This window comes from Epargyreus clarus, unplaced genomic scaffold (genome assembly GCF_041222505.1).
Source record: "Epargyreus clarus isolate Ecla_fem2 unplaced genomic scaffold, WU_Ecla_fem_2.2 ptg000027l, whole genome shotgun sequence".
NCBI classification, from domain to species: Eukaryota; Metazoa; Arthropoda; class Insecta; order Lepidoptera; family Hesperiidae; genus Epargyreus; species Epargyreus clarus.
In genome coordinates, this window is record NW_027332234.1 from 8,137,336 (window position 1) to 8,161,437 (window position 24,102).

Consider the following 24,102-nt stretch of genomic DNA (forward strand, 5'->3'; position numbering starts at 1 on the left):
GACTCACTTAAGTTTTGTCAATCAATTCATGATCATCTTGACATTCTACTCATACAATAAATGCAGTAAAACATACGGATGTATTATAAAAATGGCACAAAGCGAAACCCAATAAAAGTCAAGGCTTAACATCTCGATGCGTCAGCGATAGAGGTGCAACGATATATTGAAATATTGGAATGAAGATGTCGTTAATTATATCGATATACTTAAAAACAACCGGTACGATAAAATAGTCTTATTTTTAACGAGCTTTTGCCCGCGGCTTCGCTCGCGTTACGAAGTAATATTTTCATCCACTATTTTATCCCCTTGAGGGTAGAATTGATCAAAATACTCTCTTAGCGGATGCCTACGTCATGACATCTACCTGCATGCCAAATTTCAGCCCGATCCGTCCAGTGGTTTGGGCTGTACGTTGATAGATCACTACGTCAGTCAGTCACCTTTGAGTTATATATATTTAGATCGTCTTTGATTACCTATATAGCCTTATTTTTAAATGCCTTTTTAATGGGTTGAGAAGCCGAGTACAATATCCACTACATGAATAAAGCATTGATAATATTTTCAGTAAAAGAGTATGGTTACATCAAAAGATAAACATTAATTTAATATAATTATATTCAGCGGAACGTGTGAGTATTCAGCTCCGTGCCTTATCATTCAACATATTTCGTTCCTCACGACATTACTAAAGGATGTATACGAAAGCACGAGATAAAAGACAGATGGGGAGTGTATGTGTGTGAATGTAGTAAGAATTTTAATAAAACAAAAAATCATAGAATGCATCAGGGCTTTTCGACTTTTTTAATGGCGCCGCCCCTTTTAACCTGTATTTTATATTTTTTATGAAATCCGTACATTTTATTTAATTACAAAATCAGGTAATAAATAACATTGAGGATTTCTTTTTTATTTGTTTATTTTTACCGGGGCTTCACGATCCCCTGCGACCTACTTATATAAGCTTTATGACCCCCCAGGGGCGCACACTGAAATTTACAGACAAAGTCTCACGTGTCGCAACGTTTTTGCATCGTGCAACGTATGCTGCATTGAATATACAAATGTTGATAATAATATACAAACATAACGAGATTCGCATTTGAACTAGGTTCATTTCTTTTTCAGATTACAATACACAAACTTTTTTTTTATAATATAAGAGTAGCAGACAAGCATGCAGTCCACCTAATGGTAAGTGGCTACTGCCGCCCATGGACATCTGTAATCAACCCCAGATAGGATTAGATATTCCTACCTGAGGTCGGCCACAGATGCGCCGCTACCCCTGAGGACTAAGCTGGAACGCCGCGGAAGTCTGTCTCCCTTACCACACCCTTCAAACCGGAACACAACAGCGCCTAACACTGCTGTTATTAGGTAGAAATAGGTGTGGCGGTGGTGCCGCCGGAGTCGAACCACAAAGGGTTCTACCACCTTCAAAATAATAATTAATATAATATAGCGGAATAAACAAGATAAAACAGAATAAAGTAAAGGTATTTTCATGGAAAAAAGACAAACTACCTTATATTGAATAATAGGTAGCACCACACATAGACCAACATGCAAAAATCCCTAACCTGACATGTATTGTACATACACACAATTATAAAGTTCCAAATTAACTAATGCATCATTGAACGTCGTGTAATTACCGCAAATTCAGCTAGATAGAAGTGTGAATGTTGGATTGAGAGAGCAATCGAGGCAACAATGCCTGATTCAATGCATTTATCTCAACATGCTATTTGCACTTATGTGTGACTTTAGTTCCATCGTAGTCGAAGCACGATGAACTTAACCACAAATGTACGTTGCTTTGTTCATCTTTATATAAATACAAGTGTGTATTTTTAATATCAAAAAATAGTTTTTACTACATTTACTGCTTTTGCTAAATGCATGTGAAAGTAAACACGGTACTTATACCAAAAAATCAATTAATGTTTGTGTGTCTGTTTGTTCCGGCTAATCTCGAAAACGGCTATACAGATTTTGACGGAACTTTCGTTGGTAGTTAGCTGATTTTATAAGTAGTAAGTTGGCTACTTCTATGTTAGGACAAAAATTAGGGTTACGATTAAAAAACATGTAATCTAGAAAGTACATATTTACACTAGAGACGAAACCGCAAGTCACACAATTTCTAACATACAGATGCAACAGAGTATATATAAAGAGGATAACACGAGTTATATTGTAACCTGTCTTCTCCCAAATAACATCTTTACGCAATGGAACAAAGACAAATGTTAATTGCACGTTTATTTTACTGTGCGCCTATTAAACCGGCCCCCGTCAAGAACAGGTGTTTCGCGCAATATCCCGGCAATGTATTGCCATTAAGGCTTATTTCACGCTAAAAGCTTGTACCGACGGCTTTATACGACATTATGGTACATTGATATGTATACAAATTAATGTATGTCTGTCTGTCTGTTTGTACCTAATTAATTAGTACAATTCCATATTATGTTAGTGTTGCTGTCTACACTCCGGCGAAGGCTTCTAACATTGTATTTGTATCTCATGGGTGGACATAGCTTATTAAGGTCCAACAGTGCGAAATGGCAAACCTCAGCGAATGATAAGAACCGAACTTTGTCGAAAAAAAATCCAAGATTCTCCTTTTTGAAGAAGTGGTGTCTCCACTTTTCTCTTTATGCCCCCTTATCTTATAATATGTCCATGATCCTACAAAAGGTGATTCGCACATACGCACACAAATTATAATTAAATTCAAAATAAAAAAAAAATACAAATTATTTCACTTTAGTTCACATAACTCGTGTAGTTACTTTTAAAGCCGATAGGTAGCGCTGTTCTTGAACTTTACATTCTTGGCCGAAAATGGCCGAGTCCACTTAAAAATAAAACGCTTCCTTTATATAATTATTCGGTAATAATTTCACGGACTTTGCCGATTATTAAAAAGTTTTCACGGGTGCTGACGTCTTTTCAACTTAGTTATCTTAGGCGATGACTTTTACGGAGAATTACTTGAAAGATGGAGTAATTTGAGTTTGCGTCAAAAGTACGGAGTTTTACGCTCTTTATTTGTCCCACAAAAATCTCTACGTGTAAAAATTGGTTCGCTTCACGACTTCAAAGTATTTATTTAGAGGTTTTCTTTTCAAAGGAATAAATTTTACTTCTAACTTTGATATGAGATTCAAAAGCTCAGAAGCTTTTACGCAAACAAGTGACTTTTAATGTGTTTTGTTATCATTAATTTGGTTTTTGGAACTATTATGATAAAAGTCGAATTTAAATATTTATGGCCGGGGCAAAAACTCAATAAACGTTTAATAAAGTATTTATAAACATTTAATCTTCATACTAAATCAAACATATTTCTAGTTTATAAATACGTTTTGAAGGTATACTCTTTGTGGTTCGACTCCGGCGGCACCACCGCCACACCTTTTAATGCCTCATAACAGCAGTGTTAAATGCTGCTGTGTTCTGGTTTGAAGGGTGTGGTAAGGAAAACATACTTTACCGAGCCGTTCCAGCTAAGTCCTCAAAGCTGGCGGCGCGTCCTTGACCGACCTCAGGTAGGAATATCTAATCCTATCCCGGGTTGATTACAGATGTCGGTCGGATGGTCGGCAGTAGCCACTTACCATCAGGTGGACTGCATGCTCGTCTGCTACTTCAAAACGTCCCCTTTTAATTTTAAATGTACATATGTACATAATACATTCTAATTTAGTCTAGAATGCAACGCATAGATCGTCCTATAATCATTCTTCTATTACATTTAGGTAATCTACTTCATTAGCCAATAAATAACAGGACCACATGCTCATTTTCTTGTAACACATAAAAACGATATTATTCCCGACCCACTAACCCTGTCTCCTTAATTCACTTTGTGGCACGTTGCATTGAATGCAAATTACACTTCAGCTGACATCCAACACTTGACTAGAGCACGTACGTGGAGAGCGACTGTGAACATTGAATTTTAATCTCTAACCTGACAAGCTTTCTACTAAAGATTTTACTAAATGGAACATGTGGTGTTAATAAATCATTCAGATTAGCTACCCACAACTCTATTTCATTTACGATTGTTATCTAAGTAATTAATGTTTTGTACGTAATTACAAAAAGGTTTTACTTATAAAGTGAGTTATATGTTCGATATCTTGGTATGTATGTAAATCATACGCCACCGCCCAGTTTCAATGCCAAATGGTGTAAAAAAGTAATTTAGCAGGCAACCCGTGTCAAATGTTTTTAAATCGCCCATAGAGCCCAACAAGGTTAAACTTCTGCTATCTAATAACAAACGCCGTTAACGTTGTATTACCGTAAAGCACGAAAATGCACATGCAATTTAGTCAAAATTAGCCTTTAAGTAATTATTAACTATTAAATTACAAGATACAATACAAAATAAGTATTCCTTAAAAGAAGACCATAACCGTCTACTGATAGACCTATTAAAAAATCAAGACGTAATTAAAATAACCAATTATTTCCTTCTTTCCAGATAAAGGAACAAAATGAAAGTCAGGTTCCTACAACTAAGTGTTCAATAGCGAGCGCTGTAACGGAGGATGCGGTGAGGTGCGTCGTGGAGAGAGAATGCGGAGACGGCGCGCCTGACGCCGCCGCCCCGCCGCCAGGGAACCGGATGCGTCGCGGCAGCGTGTACAGCGTGAGCGAAGGCGTGGAGCGGTGCGCCTGTGCTAGGTAACACATCTGTGTACTAGTACTATAACCACTAGCGCAGCATGCAGTGAGGTGACGTGGAGAGAGAATGCGGAGACGGCGCGCCTGACGCAGCCGCCCCGCCGCCAGGGAACCGGATGCGTCGCGGCAGCGTGTACAGCGTGAGCGAAGGCGTGGAGCGGTACGCCTGTGCTAGGTAACACAACGGTGTACTAGTACTATAATCACTAGACTAGCATGCAGTGAGGTGACGTGGAGAGAGAATGCGGAGACGGCGCGCCTGACGCCGCCGCCCCGCCGCCTGGGAACCGGATGCGTCGCGGCAGCGTGTACAGCGTGAGCGAAGGCGTGGAGCGGTGCGCCTGTGCTAGGTAACACAACGGTGTACTAGTACTATAATCACTAGACTAGCATGCAGTGAGGTGACGTGGAGAGAGAATGCGGAGACGGCGCGCCTGACGCCGCCGCCCCGCCGCCTGGGAACCGGATGCGTCGCGGCAGCGTGTACAGCGTGAGCGAAGGCGTGGAGCGGTGCGCCTGTGCTAGGTAACACAACGGTGTACTAGTACTATAATCACTAGACTAGCATGCAGTGAGGTGACGTGGAGAGAGAATGCGGAGACGGCGCGCCTGACGCCGCCGCCCCGCCGCCTGGGAACCGGATGCGTCGCGGCAGCGTGTACAGCGTGAGCGAAGGCGTGGAGCGGTGCGCCTGTGCTAGGTAACACAACGGTGTACTAGTACTATAATCACTAGACTAGCATGCAGTGAGGTGACGTGGAGAGAGAATGCGGAGACGGCGCGCCTGACGCCGCCGCCCCGCCGCCTGGGAACCGGATGCGTCGCGGCAGCGTGTACAGCGTGAGCGAAGGCGTGGAGCGGTGCGCCTGTGCTAGGTAACACAACGGTGTACTAGTACTATAATCACTAGACTAGCATGCAGTGAGGTGACGTGGAGAGAGAATGCGGAGACGGCGCGCCTGACGCCGCCGCCCCGCCGCCAGGGAACCGGATTTTTCGCGGCAGCGTGTACAGCGTGAGCGAAGGCGTGGAGCGGTGCGCCTGTGCTAGGTGACATATCTGTGTACGGGTACTATTCTTATTAATCTAGAGTACAGTAAGGTGTATCATAGAGGGAATGCAAAGCCGGCATGCCTAACGCCGCCGCCCCTGTTGCATTGTTCGTATTGTAGATAAGTACTATAACAACTTGTTAGAAGTTTGACAAAAAATAACAGAAACTATGTGACAAGCGCCACCAGCGCGTCGGTGTATTCACCTCGTATACATTGCAATAATATGTCTAGTATGATGAAGAACGTGAACAGTGCGCCCATTTCAAAGAAAGGAAAGAGGCTGCACGGCTCTACCTCGCTGGCTGGTAGTCGCTATAACGACGTTGTTTTATTATTATTTTACTTAATAAAAAATCTGATGTTAAAAATATCTTCAGTTACTCGAAATACTACATTATCTATAGTACCTACATTCTCCAAACGAGCGTCCTTATCGCCCACTTGTACTCACTTCGTCAACTTCGATCAATTCAGATTGCTTCTAAAATTAGAGATGAATGGAAAATACGGCCTACCTAAATAATTCCTTTGTATTATTACATAAGCACATGACAACAGTGTAGCTATTCCTGGATCAAGTGGAATAATCCATGTCCAAATAATTTTGCTATCACTGATTATGGCCTGTTATTAATGGTAATAATATAATCAATATATGATGTACTTTTTTCAAATATCGTACACAAATACATTTGACAAATTTCTATCTTTATTAGCCTAAAATCAGATAGATTCATTTTTAATAACAAGGGCACGTCTCTAGATGAAAACTGACGAATTATCCAAGATTGTCATTATAAATCAGAAAAAAATTGAAGACAAAAATACTAGTACTCTTATATAAACTTTTGTAGAAAAATTTCGAGCGAAAAACTTATCGGTCGGCCATTTTTCTGTCCAACTGAAGTGGGTCCTCGACTCAAGAAGGATTAGGACGATTAAATTTTACAAGTCCGTACATTTTTATCCGTAAGTCATTGCAAATGATCGTGTTTAGATTTTCCATCTGTGTAATGGTGTACGCAATCGCTTCTTGATTTATATGGGAGTTTATTTAGTACACTGACCGTCTTCCTATTGGTACAGAGACAGATTCGTTAACGATTCCCGGGTTTGGACCACGTAAGTTCATTTTTAAATTAGAAATTCAGAGCCTTTACAATATAAATTACTACATATTTTTTATCGGTCTATTTTCCTAGATATATAATTAGAACTTATCCTAGTGCGTGTATATTTTTAATTCTTTAACCTAACGATTAAGCAAACGTGGTCTTGATGGAAAGTAGTCAACGCCGCCTATGGACATTTGCAACACCAGAGAAGTCGCCAATGCATCGCATCGCATTGCTTTTTGCGCCTTTTTTGGAGAGCCCCTCGAATACCTCAAGAGGAAGCTCATTCCATATCTTAGGAGTGGAGGACCGCCACGAGTACAGCTGATGTGGATGGAACTTCATCCTTCGGCGAGTGGTGCAATGGAGGAACGGTGACGTAGGCACCAGGTCAAACAGTTGCTCAGAACACTCACCATTGTAAAGCCGGTATAGTGATATTAGAGCCTTATATCGTGCAAGCGGGAAGCAAATTGATCACACATGTTGGGGAACGCGTGCAAACGTAGACCCGTGTGACAAGAAGACGTAACGCTGTTTGTCCACTGCAACCGTCACCGAGCCAATACCGATAATTAATGACGGCGCCGAAGTAGCGTACATACATTTACTATAGCAGTTTGTCCACCGCACGTCCGGAACCCGAGCACCGTCATCCCGGCCGCCGATATTTCGAGTAAATCAGCGTGACCGATAGATCGGCACCGAGACTTTTTCGGGCCAATGTGCCGGCAATATAAAACACGTTGAAACTTTTCCATACACTGTCGTCACACGCCGATATCGATCGAACAAAATAAACCGCCGATTTCGGTCGCAGTGGACTCGCCGTCACGGCATAATTAAAATCGGCCCGAAATAATCTCGTTCTCGGTATCGGCTCAGTAACGGTGCAGTGGACAAACAGCCTAAAGTCCACGACAGACATCAGCTATAAAGGAATTTATGAATGACGAACACTATTTAAAATACCTTAACATAACATACTAAAAAACATAAACACAATAAATTCCTTTTCGCGATTAATAAGTAATCCATATTTAAAAAATCTCCCGTGACAGTCTCTCACAAACACCTCGCAAGACTTATTCGGAGTTCGTTATTATGGTGAAAGAAAATGTTCTTATAAAAGTTATTGTATATCCGTGCCAAATAAACTTCCACTAACGGACGCCATGCCTTTCTTTGTCTAGTGAGATTAAGAGGATTATGTTTTACGAGGAATGCGCAAATAAAGTTTTCTTATACCGAATGAGAACCTTCTCGTAAAGAAAGGTTCTTGACCTTGAATTGGGTTATCTCATGTACAGTCGGCTTCAAAAATAGATGAACATATTAAGGTTTCAATAATCTTAATATATATAACTCAAAGGTGACCGACTGACATAATGATCTATCAACGCACAGCCCTAACCACTGGACCGATCGGGATGAAATTTGGCATGCTGGTAGATGTCATGACGTAGGCATCCGCTAAGGGGATAAAATAGGGGATGAAAATATTACTTCGTAACGCGAGCGAAGCCGCGGACTAAAGCTTGTACCTACATATATACGTTCATAAGTAAACACACTTAGCACCATAATTAGATGAACGTCGTAAAATTTCAAAAGTAGATAAACTAGAGTGTTAAAAGAAACTGAACAATGACACATTTTCTTTTAAAAATCCTTTTCCTTTAATTTGTCACATAACATTACTTCCCAGAATTTGATCCTTATAAGCGACACTATCAGATAGTGGAAAAATATAGAGGGTGTATTTTTTTTCCAAAATGAACTCGTTCGATTCTCGGCTAAGGATAATAAATACTTCTTATATTGAAAAAACGAATGATTCAGTTTTAGTTTTCATCAAAATCGGCCTCGTAACTACTTTCAGCATTTTTCGCTAATCCTTATAGTTTCGGATTTGGCCCTGAAGGCATATTTGAAAAATTCACCCTGTATATGTATTTTTGAAATGTTCATCTGCTTATCCACTTCTAGAGTTAACTGTACAAAATAAAAATAAAACCGGTATTTTAGTTGAGGACTCTGAATATAAATACTTCTTATAATAATAGTGATAAACGTTGCTACCGAATCGGGTTTAAGGGGTGATTTTGTAAAGAAATTTATCGAAAGCATTCAGTCCTCAGTGATAGCAACGCTTCACTTGACTTTGAGTAAAGTTGTCAATATAACCAGTGGACATATCTTTCTATCAACTGTAACGAGAACCGAAGTTTTGTTTAACGAACTGAGAGTAAAATAAAATATCTAGTTTACCGTTTTTATATTAAAGAAATAGCAATCGAGAATGTAGTATCTCATGAACATCTAAAATCAACCCCAATTAGAACTGAAGTCCTACCTGAGGTCGAGTGCAGGTGCTCGTGAGGACAGGAATGCCTCATATGAGCATATCTCCCTTACTATTGCACATACATAAACACTCTTTATATTCCTACTACACATATAGTACATAAGTATATCATATACCTATAGCTCATATTGGTCACGCTGTTTACGCCGTTATCCACCGAAATATATGGAGCGCCGAAATCAGAAATATGTACTAAATCAAAATTTATTTCAATTATTTTTTACTTTGTAGTGACATAGAAGTCGATTGTATTTTATTTTATTTTGAGGTTATTATCGCATACTTGCTTTACGTCATTAGAATTATTTAAATATGTCTTACCACATCATCAAAACACTACAACTTTAAAGCAAAAATAGTGAGTGAAGTGAACGAAGACTTCTCCGTCTCGAATAACTTATTCATACACATCCATTCACACTTTCATATAATATTATAATACGATGTCACGTTATTTCACGGATACGACACAAACGCGAACAAATTGCAGCTTCTTTAAATTTGTTCCGGGGAATAAAACGTGAGATACTGCGGACTATCTCTTTAGATTTAACGGATAAGACTTGACTTAAACTGTAGATTTATAAACTGCATTTCGGATTAAGACTCTTCAGTTTTAAACCTATCTTTGAGTGTCATTTTGCATTGAATAGTGTAACAATTTCTTCGTAATATGAATATGAAGCAATAAATAGTTTTTTTTAGTAAAAATAGCAAACAAATGCAGTCCGCCTGATAGTAAATGTTTGTAGGTGATAAAACCGTTTGTGGTTCGACTCCGGGCGGCACCAACACCTAATTCTGCCTATTACCAGCAGTGTTAAGTGCAGCTGTATTCTGGTTTTAATAATCAGCCCCAGATAGGACAAGAGTCCTACCTGAAGTCGACCACAGATGCGTTGCTATTCTTCATCATTAAGTTGAAACGTAGCATATGAGTAAGTGTTTCTTACCTCACTTCAAACCAGAACTTAACACGGCTATTATAAGACACAAATAGATACAGCAATGCTACCCCCGAAGTCACCCCACAAAGAACTATCTTCAAAACTTTCAAATGAAAAAATAAAAGTTATCCGATCATAATCATTATGAGGTAAATTAAATACATAATTAGAAGCTCATATACGTAAACTTCATCAAACGTTGCTAGGGTTGTAGCACTAATTACCCCGTGCCACCCCCGAAGTTACCCCACAAAGAGCTACCTTTAAAACTATCAAATGAAAAAATAAAAGTTATCCGATCATAAACATAATGAGGTAAATTAAATACGTAATTAGAAGCTCATATACGTAAACTTCATCAAACGTTGCTAGGGTTGTAGCACTAATTACCCCGTGCTACCCCCGAAGTTACCCCACAAAGAGCTACCTTTAAAACTATCAAATGAAAAAATAAAAGTTATCCGATCATAAACATAATGAGGTAAATTAAATACGTAATTAGAAGCTCATATACGTAAACTTCATCAAACGTTGCTAGGGTTGTAGCACTAATTACCCCGTGCTACCCCCGAAGTTACCCCACAAAGAGCTACCTTTAAAACTATCAAATGAAAAAATAAAAGTTATCCGATCATAAACATAATGAGGTAAATTAAATACGTAATTAGAAGCTCATATACGCAAACTTCATCAAACGTTGGGTTGTAGCACTAATTACCCCGTTTGTGCGTGTTAGGCAATTACCAGGCGTTTATGAACGCTACGCGAGTTAATTAAGTACACTCATAACAATTGTATTGCTACATCTATGTCAAAGTTAGGGTATTGTAACATCGTAAGCGAATGAGAAACGATTTAGCGAAAATATTTATTTGTTTGTTCGAATTGTCAGTTTTACTAAGTCACTCGTATGTTGAAATTCAAAATTTGACTAATTTGAATTTGTTGCGCACACGTCATCCAGAGACGTAAGTAAATACATAAGATCAATAACCTGCGTTATGTATTTCGGATTAAAACGAAAATGGCAACACGCCTGATTCAAATGCAATTTCGAGAGTGTATTTGCAGTCCTTCTAACTTTATAGATATGAAGTATTAGATAATAAAAAGTGCTAAGTCTATTATAATGCCATCCCCATACCAGAAATCAGCTTCGTAGATAAAATAGATTCATGCAAATGATTCCACATCTCGAATAGAATTCTTATATAATGTGAAATGTACCCAGAGTAGAAATTTTATCATTTTTCATTCTTTCACGGTCAGGTACAAAATTTATGTTAGTTTATTTCAGCAAAGTTGACTTAGAAATATAGCTTCAATTAATTGTTAATATGGAACATGGTCCTATCTGTTGTAAATGTCGCCTGAAATGTATTAATAATTAGCAACTGCAACAGTGAATGCACTGCATTCAATTAAACTGAGTTACGTATTACCATTATAATAGATATTATAGTACTACTGCTATTATAATACACAGTGAGTATATTATATTCTCGTGTGAATTCGCCCACATAATTTGACATTTACAACTTAGGGTGCGTGTGCATGGGACGGGCATCTGTTCAGTACGACTTTTACGTTTTTACAAAAATTACTGTGTTTGTATTTGTTTACGTATTTCCCATACATATCCAATCAGTTCTGATACAGTCCGATAAGGGCGCTGATTGGAAATGTATGTAATAATGTAATGATTGGAAGGGTACAGTACGGTCTGAGACGCGCCGGGACGTCCGTCGCGTGCAACACGCTGTAATCGGTATGTATTTTTTTTTACGAGGGGGAAACCTTCATAAGGTACCCGACGTTATGGGAGTGACGCCGGGTTATGTGGGACTTTTACCGCACTAAAAGCCCCTCGGTGGCCGTCCTCAGCGCTGCGTAGAGGACTCCGGGATCTCCAAAGGAACGCAACCGGAGTCCTCTTAGCGCATTGCCCCGTCGGGCTCCGCCCAGGTGAGCTTATCGCTCACCGCACCGTCTGGTGCGTACGACGGCATGCGACCACACATACCGCCGTCCTTCCCGGGGCCGTTGACCGGGCGGTTCGAACTCCCACTCTTACCACCCACGATTCCAGAAGCCCCCTTTTAGTCGCCTATTACGAGAGGCAGGGGATACCGTAGCCCTATTCTTGTCCCGGAACTACAGGGATACTAGTACCCTACCACTCGCAAAGAAGAGTGCTACATGTACCTATGGGTTAATGATATTCGCAAGTAAAAATTTTTACAACCAAACAAATACACTTGAATTTTATTTATCTACATATAACGGACGAATGCCCTGTATTCACCCCGTGTGTTTGATTGAAATCGAACGGAAGGTAATGAATTGGACAGTAATGAAATATCGATACTCACATATCACGTTACCGCACCATCCACAACGGGTTATGATATGACCTGAATAATGTGACATATACTATCTCCCAATTATTTTTGCTTTAAGTTTCAAAAAGATTAAGTATGTCGTTAAATCTACACTATGAAAAGTGTTATACAAAATCGTTAGATGCTTAAACTATAAAAAGATGTTCTAAAAAAGGAGACCTATTTTTTTAAAGCGTTTTTTTCTCTGTTTATAATAAGTAAAATATTTAAACTTTTTTTACATTATTATACATTACGTATAAGACGGTTCTTAACGAAATGGAATTACTTTTAGAAAACTCCTTCCGAATCAGTTGTAGGTAACTTAAAAAAAGTCCAAAGAAATTATGATAAGAAAATTCTCAAAGACTGTTTGATGATTTGAAGTTGTGACGTAAGCACTTATATATGTTCGAATTGCATTTAAAAACAGTAAAATCCTAGACCAAAATACTTTAGTTAAATCAACGTACATTTCTATTGCATTTAACAAAGACCACGGCTTCCTAAATAGTGTTTCGGTGCTCTCAAAGACACTTTGTGCCGTACACGGATTAATTGCATCGCTTTCGTTGGCACGACAACCCTAGACGTATTGAGTGCATTGTTGTGGCTTTTACTGGAATGACAATTAAAATCTAGAACTGAAAACTAGACTTAGATTTTTAGTAAGGTTGAATGTATCGCTGTTCCTGAGTTAGATAGTCGCATCATATGTGCGAGTAGGTATGTTATAAGTCAGCCAACAGTAACCATATTACTGAAATAATATAGAAATAGGTATGGCAGTCTCACCTCCTCCATTGAACTCATGAATCATACTAGTTCTACCAACTTTCAATGTGTCAACTATCATAAAGTTTAGAATTTTAATATGTTACTTTAGCGTTAAAAGGGATCATTGCTCTTTCCCTTGATTTTGTCGAAGGTAACTCATCTTCACAGTAATTTATCCTCAATTGCATATTAATTGATATTAAACTGCATTTTTGTCTACAAATTTTATTTTAATTGTATTTTAAATATATAAAACATAAAAAATCATTTATTTATAATTTTGCACATTATATAAATTTACACATCATTAAATTTTCCCAGCACTTGCCCAGCCCGGGCATACAAATCATTTGCAATCAAACAAGCAAACAAAATACAAGACTTTAAAGATTAAATTAATTATTTATTAAATATTATTAGATTAATTTATTTATTTATTAAAGATTCTGAGTGCCATTTACTAACTAGCTTACCCTAATACACCTGAAATTACGTGTTATAAGATATAACAGGATTGCTAACATAATTAACACTCATTAAGCATAATGAGCGCGTAATTAGGAAAAGTATGATTTAATTAAGATATTATTAAGGATGAATAATTGTGACGCTTCATTACTGAATTTGTATATAGAAAGAAAGAAAGAAAGAAATAACTTTATTACGTAATGCATTGTACACACACATGACAACGAAAAATTATCTTAATTAATTTCAAAATAGTGGCATATGGGTAAATCGAAAACTTAAGATACATAATATAGCAACAGAAACGAATAAAAAAAGGAAAAAAAATACAACAGTTAAATAGATGCGTTCCTGCATATCCCTATGCTATAGATAGCATTTTCGAGTTTAGGGTGTATTTATTAACTGATGGTTATGATTATTTTTTTAATACAGTTATTAATCCTTATATATATTTTCTTGGGGTGATAGACAATGCCGTTAATTACTCTTAGAACTGCGAACATCGATATTTTATTTTTAAATGTTGATAGATTGAAGAAATTAATAATTAATGTGAAAAGTCCAATAAATCTATTCTAACATAATCATGTTGCACTTTAAACGAATAAGGAGATCTTTATGAAGTTTGCGAAATGTGGCTGACTGTATCAAAATGGTCTAAAAATATGAATTGCGTATAAATCATCCTATCCTATCCTACAAGTATGATACAACCGAAAGTTTGTAAGGATGAATGGACATTTGTAATTCTTTAACCTACTACTTCGTGTTCATACATCAGAATAAAATTGATAAGGAAATTACAATCTTCAACAATTTCAACAAAATAACATTTTGAATTGACTTATAGCAACTAACATTTACATAGTGTACGAAACGAAGAGCAAAAGATATATTAGTTAAAAAATTTAATCCTGCACCTTCCTATGATGTACTTCATTAATCAACATATACCCACAGCCTTCAAGCTTCGACTTTCAACAAATTTATCAAAGACTATTTAAATTAAGTTTGAAAAACTAGAAGTCTTCATTAAATTATTTGACTCATAGCTCAAAGTGTAGCTCATTCCGCTACAAAAGTAACTTGCAACAACAACTCTAACTTCGTGCCTCGTGTACTGATGATTTAATCCCGGGAGGATTAAGTTTTAATTGAGTGCTTACCCACAAGTCAATCTTCAGGGAGCCTGAATTACTTCTCTTCTTTACTTTGCCGATGAGAGTTGGTAATCTTTATTCTTTAGAAATTATTTCTGTAAGTACTGAGCAATGTTCTTGTTAATTCTTTATTTCACTTCATATTATATCAGTCTCAGTTATGTCAGTGTTTCTCAAAGACCCGTTGTTGGCGCTGGATGCTAGGAAATTGGCACTAAAGAGCTCAGAGAATACTGAGGGTGCTAAAGTGATTTAAATGCGACGACTAATTTGTGTTTTTCTAACAAGCTAAAGTCTTCAATCTAGCTACTATCTTCATCTAGCTTCATCAGTTACTTTTCTCTTATTCCCTTTCGTCTTATGCGACATTTGCTCAAACTGACTGAAATTTTCGCGTATAAAAACTGTTGGTGGCGCCACAAAATAATTGATTTTCAATGTAGATGAAGTAAATTTGAGAACCTGTGGTCTATATAGACATAGATAAAGAAGTAAATCCTTAGCATTACTCGTGTAGCATTGTTGATTATATCAGAATGTATTAATGAATCTTATTTCATATAGGCAGAAATAAAAGTGTTAATAACTATGTCTATGCAAGTGTCAATGCATAAACCATGCGTAGTTCTGTATAAACCACTTGTACTTTCTTTATTTAAAGTTTCTATCTATTGCTTTAAATTCTCCTGTATATGTATGTACCTAGTCCTGACTAACTTGTCCGTCTATTGTGCCTTCTTTATCTTTTTTCATTTCTTTTGTTCTTTCATTCATTCTTGTGCACTTTGTTCTTTCTTTCTTATTTTAAATTCCCCTGTTTCGTGTACAGGTAGCGCGGGCGCGGGTGCGGGTGCGGCTGCAGCCATGCCCGGCTGATGGACGCGGGCTGGTGGTCGCCGTCGCCGTCGGCCTCGCCGCCGCCGCCGCCCCGCGCCCCGCCGCGCTGCCGCTGCCGACCGCTCTCCACCAGTTATAACTGCTTGCCACATTATGGTAAGTAGGGTAATCTTGATATCGTCATTGCTAAGTCTAACAAGCAAAAGCGAACTTTGTATGTTACATTTTTTAGTCTTTCCAGTTTCTATAAATATATGAATTATGGCGTAATTCTATTTGCACGATAAATAGTGTCTATAATTTAAAATATTGCGGATGAGACATTGGCATTGGCATTTTATACCAATTTGCGACCCGTAAGGACAGTCTCTAGAAACACCCGAGGGCAACAAAAAGAGGGTCGCGGACCGTGAGCCGATCTAGCTTTTACAGTTAATCTTTAACAAAATATTAATAACAATGAACATAGGTCATGTATGTTGTTAATACTTTTCAAAATTGTATGTTAAGGATATATATCGATAATTTTGACTTTCGATAGAATAGGTAATCGATAAAACCAGTGAATCATGGGAAAGCTGCCGTTGGATCGATAGGTAATGTCGCTACAATATAAAGTAAAAACAAAGTGCCAAATGATCGCGAAACCCTCAATCCTAGTGCAATTTCTTAATTATATTTCTTAGTTTCAATACTTAGTTAATCATCAAGTACCATTGCCTTCATACCAAATTGTGCCGTTTACTGCCTTCAATTAATACTGCTAAATACCTATGAACGGTGCACACAGTACTGAACCAATAATTGCGCAGCTCTTACGTGCCTCGAAATCAAACACTGCACTATAGCTTACAAATACAGGAGATGAAGCTAATATACTATGTTCCTTGTTGTTTCCTGATCAAGAGATAAATTAAGTTGGAGAAACTATGCGTGGATTTCTTATATTATAGAAGTAGCATACGAAACATGAATTACAGATACTTTAAGAAAGATCTTCGATTATGCTTCGATTAAGTCAAGTACATATTGAAATTAATTATCATTTGCTTTACTGGAAAAAATCGTGAGGAAACCTACATGCCTAATTTCTCTAAAAAAAGGTTGAGAGGAAGGTTCCACCAGTGGAACAGTACTGGGTTAACAATGAAGCTAATCGATGTATGCAATCCATTCACGTAACCAAAATCATACAAATAGATTTTTAAATCCGTTCCTACATACCCAATATTGTATATATAACAAAACTATTTTATTACTTTCCCCAATTCTTTCACAGAAACATTCAATACTAATAAAAAGTTCCTTAGAGAAAAGTCAGTGGCCTTGAAACTTCCTCGGAAAAAGGTTTATATAATGTTCACGATTCACTCAAACAACTATATGTATGGAAATTGGGCAAAAACTTCGCAACGTATCCAGAATATATTGGAGGTATTTGCTCAAAAACTCACACGAGATAGCAAGATTGATTGTTTGTGGCTAACTGACAGGAATACTTTGTTGATTTATCGCTACAAAATACGATTTAACATTGATTGTGACGTGTGAAATCTATTCATGATCGATGTATTAAATATAAATACGTACCTTACGTATAAAGTGTGAGAATAAAAATACTAAGTATCGTATTCTTTTGTATTATTACTAGTATGCCTATAGGTACCCACTATTTGTATTAATTTCGCTGTCACCGACATAAAGATGGTTACAAGAACACGTACCTATTATTTTGTGCTAGTTAATTGTTTTATGCGCCAGGATTTTTCATCGTCAACCCATGACTGTTCCACTGCTGGGAACAGGTCTCCTCTCAAAGCGAGAGTGGTTTAGGCCATAGTCCACCGCGCTGGCCAAATCCGAACTGGCAGACGGGATTTTTTCCTTTCAGTTTTATTACCTTATATGATCACAGTTCAAATAACTCAGTAAACAGGATTTTTCATTTCAGTTAGAATTATAAGATCTTATATTATTACAGTTTAAATAAAACCCCTAATTGACGTTTAACAGAACCATTTATTCCACATCAGATGTTATTCCCGCAAAATTCATCTCATTAAAATCTACTACCAACAAGTATTACAGAAATAGTTGTACATTAAATGAATTGCATTTTCTACAAATGCGCTAATACCACAGACGTAAGCGCTCGCTCATTTTATTTCAACCCCGACGCGCTTAGAGCTTTATAATGAAAGCTGTTTGTCACCCCGCCATTACACCCTAACCATTTTAACAATTTTATAAATTACGCTCATTTTTTCGTCCAGTATTTTTCCATTTACCAGACCAAATTAAATAAACACAGTTATGCTAAAAGCATGCATTTGGACCTACAACTGAAAGCTCCTGGAATTTTGCGATACTTTTTCTTAAGTTTCTTTAATTCCGTCTGCGTTCCTTTGATTTTCCTGTGGTATATGTTACGTTTGTCATATATTTTATCAGTAGCACTAAACGTCAGGAAAAACTCTTTATAACGTTCTAAAAAGTGTCTTTTGCGAAATCAAAATTACCTATTAGTTAACTATTTACTGCATAACGCATCTATGTATATACGAGTAGATGGGTAGATGAGTAGCCAATGGGCGGTGAGCCTAAGTTTTAGCTTACAAATTCGCTTTTAGATACGGCCTGTCCTCCCTTGAATTTTGCTGTATTCATCGCTCCTGGCCACTGATAACATTTTTTTTTTATAATATAGTAGTAGCAGACGAGCATACAGTCCACCTGATGGTAAGTGCCTACTGCCGCCCATGGACATCTGTAATAAACCCCAGATAGGATTAGATATTCCTACCTGAGGTCGGCCACAAATGCGCCGCTACCCCTGAGGACTAAGCTGGATCGCCTCGGAAAAGTCTGTCTCCCTTACCACACCCTTCAAACTGGAACATAGCAGCGCCTAACACTGCTGTTATTAGGTAGAAATAGGTGTGGCGGTGGTGCCGCTGGAGTCGAACCACGAAGGGTTCTACCACCTTCAACCCAAATATACTAGTCAAATAACATTTGCCAATTACACCATTTCGTACAACATACAACAATTGGGACACTGGCAGGATAAATCCTAAACCACATTACAAACTGTAGTACATGAAATTAAACACACGACTTACACGTGGTTTTTGGTACATTATTAATTACTCTTGCGCGCTGGCCGCCTGTTCAGATCTCATCCCATTTGATTAATATTTCAGTGTAATACTAACCAAACCTTTCTGAGTGGTAAGTTGATACAGCCGCATTCAAATCCGCTTTGCGGCTTACATCATTACATTAAGTCGGTGTATCTCAGTAACTTAGCAAGTACGTTGAACATAAAAGCCAAAGTCTGCTGTTCTTGTTGTATGGCCGCGATTTTCTCAAAAACTACTGATCTGATTTGGATGAGATTTTCATTACGTCACAAAGACTTTCGTTTTTCGACGTTTCCTTTCCTTCCTTCCTTATAGCACGTACTCATAGTTTTGGCGAAGTAGAGCTACAGTATTCGTTACTACATATAAGTTATAGTAAGCGTAAGATGACTGCCATCTATATAATATATGTATGTAGTATAGTTATATTATATAGATGGCAATCATAAAATACCTTAATAAGAACAAATAGGAGGGAAAACGCTGAAACATTTTGTGCAGTGTACACATTGATTGCGTTCCTGGAATTTGGTATATGTGTGCTAAAAAATAATTTCCATGAACTTTTCCCATATATTCCCTGTATATAACTTTTTTAATCGCTCCACCAGATGGCTGGCCAGACTTGGAAGACGAATCAACCGGGGGAGCGTTGCGCGAGAGAGAGCTGCGATCCTTGCACCGCACCGTACCAGCGCTGCGGAGACGGGAGCTGGACACGCGCGCCATCAAGCACCACTTCTACCCTGAAGGAGGGTGGGGGTATGTATACATCTGTACAGGTTATGGGAGGGGTAGTCGCGGTTAGGTTACTGAGAATAATACCTGTAATTATAGTAGTGTTTGTGTAAAGTAAATTTCGATGTGCGATATATTATAATGTTGAATGTTGTGATTCTTTTCACCTTGCTTTCAATTCTTCACCTTCTGTAACTTGATAGTTTAGTGCACTGTAAAGTAAATTGAGGGATAAATGTCGTGAAGTTCAATACAACCATTTGCTGTAAGACATAAATTTGTTGTTTTCCCTTCTACAATTCAGAGCAACCTTGCAACCTAAGCTTATTTTTGCACGTGTTTTCTATAAGTTCTTATAACTGTTGTTTCGTAATAATAAAGTTTGTAATTAGTATATGTAAGATCTACATGAAACAGTATTTCTTTCCTTATTTTACAGGTCAATACAAAACAAACTTAGCCTCTTTTTTACACATGTATGTGCTAACCACAAAAGAGAAGCGAATTAGACTTAGACAAATTAATGTACCGATAGCGCGCGTCAACATTGGCCCTCGAAAAATCAATATTAACGGTAAAATTTATATTCAACATATGTTTTAATTTACATTACTTCTACCTAAATGTTGCACACATAGATTAGTAAAGATACTTCGCTGCCATGAAATTGAACGAAGCCCCAAAAGGCTTATTTTAGTAAGTTCTTTTTTTGAATTCTTGACAAATACAAACATTTTTAGAGAAAAATTATGAATAAATAACAAATTTACGTAATAATTACGTAATTTACGTAATAAATAAATAATTATTTCAAATATTTTAGGGACATTTTAGCACGGAGACGTGGCAAAACTTTTTTATGCAACTATTTCATTTCTCCAAACTGGGTACATTTTCTTGTTAGGAGTGAGTAATCTTTACTAATCTATGGTTGTACATAACAATAACGTTACAGGTAAAAAAATATTTTCCATAAATAAATATAACTTATTCAATTGAGCCAATGCAAGCCAATTTAAAAATATGTTAATTTTCATTCATATTTACAACCAACGTTTATTTAGAATAAAATAACAAAAAAGTAATCTCGTTTTACGTGCGTTGTATGATGATACACACATATACGTTCTTATTTCCTTTTTACAGTAATCGTAAAAAAGAAATAATAAATGCGAGCATCTGTTCACGAGGCGCCTACAAATAGAAACAACCACTCCTTGTCCTGAAGTTAAACGCAGTACCCTTAGTATGAGTTATTACGTTTTGATAAATATGTCTGTTTATCTATTTGTTTACGTATTTGCCCATACATTTCCAATCAGTTCTGATACAGTCCGCTAGGGGCGCTGATTAGAAAAGTAGTGGCAAATACGTAAACAATTACAAAAACAGTCATTTTTGTAAAAACGTAAAAACTCATACTAAAGATATACTGTTCACGAGACGCCTCCGAATAAAAACAAACTCCTTGTCCTGAAGTTAAACGCAGGCTACAAGTTGTACGAGCTTTGAAAGTTGCTGTCTTAGTTATGACAACGTGACTAGCGGCAAATTTCCGAGAATATTCCCAAGTATTACTATTACTTTCTTAGATGAGTAAAATACATAGATTGATCACTCGTAACAATAAAGTGTTAGCAGTTTTGAGAATTGAAATTGTTGCAAAATTAAATGCTGCCATGACTCCATTCTAAAATGTGCCTAAAATGTTTGAAATGCTTTATTCACATTTATTAAATTACGACGTATTAGTTATTTCTATGTAGATTTCCTCTATTTTTTTTTATTTGTCAAGATTACAAACAATAAATGATAAAATCATTCTTTTGTTTGTGTCTATATTCAATGTCAAGGCGGTGAAGTATCTATTTTACTTATCTAAGATTTTTACAGTAATAGTAAAAAAGAAATAATAAACGTGAGCATCTATCTATTCACGATCCCACGAATAAAAAAAAACCACTCCTTGTCGTGAAGTTAAACGCTGACAAGTTGCACGGGCTTTGAAAGTTGCTGTCTTAGTTATGACAACGTGACTAGCGGCGAATATCCGAGAATATTTCCAAGAACATTTCTTCTGCAAGTATTACTATTACTTTCTTGGATGAGTAAAATACATAGATTGATCACTCCTAAAAAGAAATTGTAACCAGTTTTGTGAATTAATTGTTACGTAAATAAAGCGTTACCACGTCTTCGTCCTAAAATGTTTGAAATGCTTATTTATTCATTACGTAAATTACGTAGCATTTTTTATAAGTAAATTTTGTCTAAAAATATTTTTTATTTGTCAAGAACTCAAACAATAAATGATAAATTCACTTTTTTGTGGCTTCATTCAATTTCAAGGCAGCGAAGTCTCCTTCTATTTCACTTATCAAAGATTACTTTTTAACTAACAAAACTCAATTAGTAGTAAAAGTATGGTCTTCTGTTTTATATCAAGTAAGTTTTTATCTGGGGCTACGCTCGTTTGAATTTTCTCTCTCAATATTTGAACACTTATAATGGAATATTAAGTTTAGCAGACTAAAAACCGCTTCGAAGAACAGGTGTAAAAATAAGAATGAAAATCACTAAGTATTTTTGGTTTGTAGAAATATCCTTAATTATTTAAAACAAATATTTAAGATAATATATTTTTAAATACACTAAAATTAAAGAATTCTAACTAATTATTTATTAAAATGGAGTATGAAATACATAGATTCACTATTTCGTCAGAAACATTGCATTTCTTAAACATGTTTTTATCACACAAATATTACCACAGGAATCAAATTTGTAAAGCAGGGATCTGTGACACAATATAGGTTTATACATACTATCTATATATTATTTACTTATCGGTAGTCTTCACCGCTACACTAGCTACTGATTGCACTAAGATGAGCACATTCGATATATTGTGATTCAAGTTAATGTAACTCTGCTAATTCAATATTTGTACAACAGTTATTTATCGTTGCCATACCCTCACATAAATTACCGAACAGCTGCCACATTTACCCAAACCTTACACGTCACAGCACACGAAAACCATTTAAGTCGCTACATGATAAGTGACGTCATGAAGGCATGGAGAATACAAATGGCCTGATGATACGACACACGGACGCGAGTGTCAGATTTCCCCAGCGGTTCACATAAGATGAAGATCATTATCCAAGCGAACAACTTTATGTGGGTGGAAGATAAATAAGCCCAGATTTATACGTGAAAGTTCGAGCCAGAGAATTAAGACCTTGGGACGCGAAAACAACATACGTGGACATATAAAAACAACTTCTTAGTTACGAGTATATCGTATTTTTCTTAGATTATTTTAATACAAATATTATTTATTTAAAATTACAAATTTTCTTCACTTACTTACTACGTGTGTATATGTGTGTGTGTGTGCGTGTGCGCGTGTGCGTGAGTCTGTGCGGGCGCGTGTATTTAAAAAGGTGTTTGCTTTGTTGTATATAACATTGAATTTAGAATGTCGTCACTAAGGTAATTACGCATAGTCATATAAACCAAACATGTATGCAAAATTTCAGCCCAATCGCCCAATCATATACGTAGACTGACATAACATTCAGACTCCTAGCGTTTAGCACAGAAATGAATTCCATATATCGTCTATATAATAGACATTCAGTATGGAAGATTATTCAATATTCAATTCCTAAAAGATTATCTCTACGTCTCACAGTGCTCATACACACTAATCTCCGCAACCAGTCGATTGATTTCAAAAGATTTTTTTAAGTACATGGTTGAATCCAGGTTGAAAGATACTTTTGAATTAAACAAGTGACGCTGTTCTCAAGGTGTTACAAAATATGTCTTGTATACCAACCAAACCTAGTATTTTATAATTCCAATCCACAAAAGATTATAAAACTCAATAAGTGCAGTAACATAAAATAATAACACAAAAGCACAACACTATTTCTATTATCTTCAAACGAATAAAATGCAAGCGATTTACCCGGTGTTCAGTGTTACAATTTGTTAGTTGTAGCAGCCAGGTTGAACAAAGTGCAACGGTTACCGTTAACTTTAATGCATTAATGCTATGAGCAAGATCTTGCTAACGGCAGAACGAAGATAATAAAATAAAAAGAAATGATAAACTTAAATAAGAAATTCGTGACAAAACAGTAGTAACCGAAGAAGTGGTGACATTGAAAATCTCATTGTTGATAAATTCTTTAGCCATCGGTAGAGTCCAAGCGTACTAATGCTCGTTTTTATTAATCAATCCAGTCAAGTCTTACTTACAAAACATCGGAATTTGACAATATGTATTACGAATAAACTGTCAAAATATGGATCTTTGGTAGGAAAAACATTAGATAGATTGATTAATAAAAACGGATATTAGTACCTTTGTAATTTGATGA

The 24,102-nt window shown here is 36.8% G+C and overlaps 1 protein-coding gene across 3 annotated transcripts in view; it reads left to right on the forward strand.

The window, feature by feature from the left end:
* Window positions 1-5,471: 5,471 nt before the first annotated feature.
* The window catches only part of LOC140754018 (monocarboxylate transporter 3), a 42,076-nt gene continuing 23,445 nt past the window's right edge, over window positions 5,472-24,102 (forward strand). The window contains exons 1-3 of one of the 3 annotated variants that reach the window (XM_073088916.1): window positions 5,472-5,591; window positions 15,820-15,983; window positions 19,582-19,732. In XM_073088916.1, the coding sequence (XP_072945017.1) occupies window positions 15,866-15,983; window positions 19,582-19,732 (269 nt within the window). In that variant the 5' untranslated portion in view covers window positions 5,472-5,591; window positions 15,820-15,865. Of the gene's footprint in view, window positions 5,592-5,646; window positions 5,767-15,732; window positions 15,984-19,581; window positions 19,733-24,102 lie in introns of those variants that run through there. The other 2 variants (XM_073088915.1, XM_073088917.1) reach the window with 2 other exon arrangements.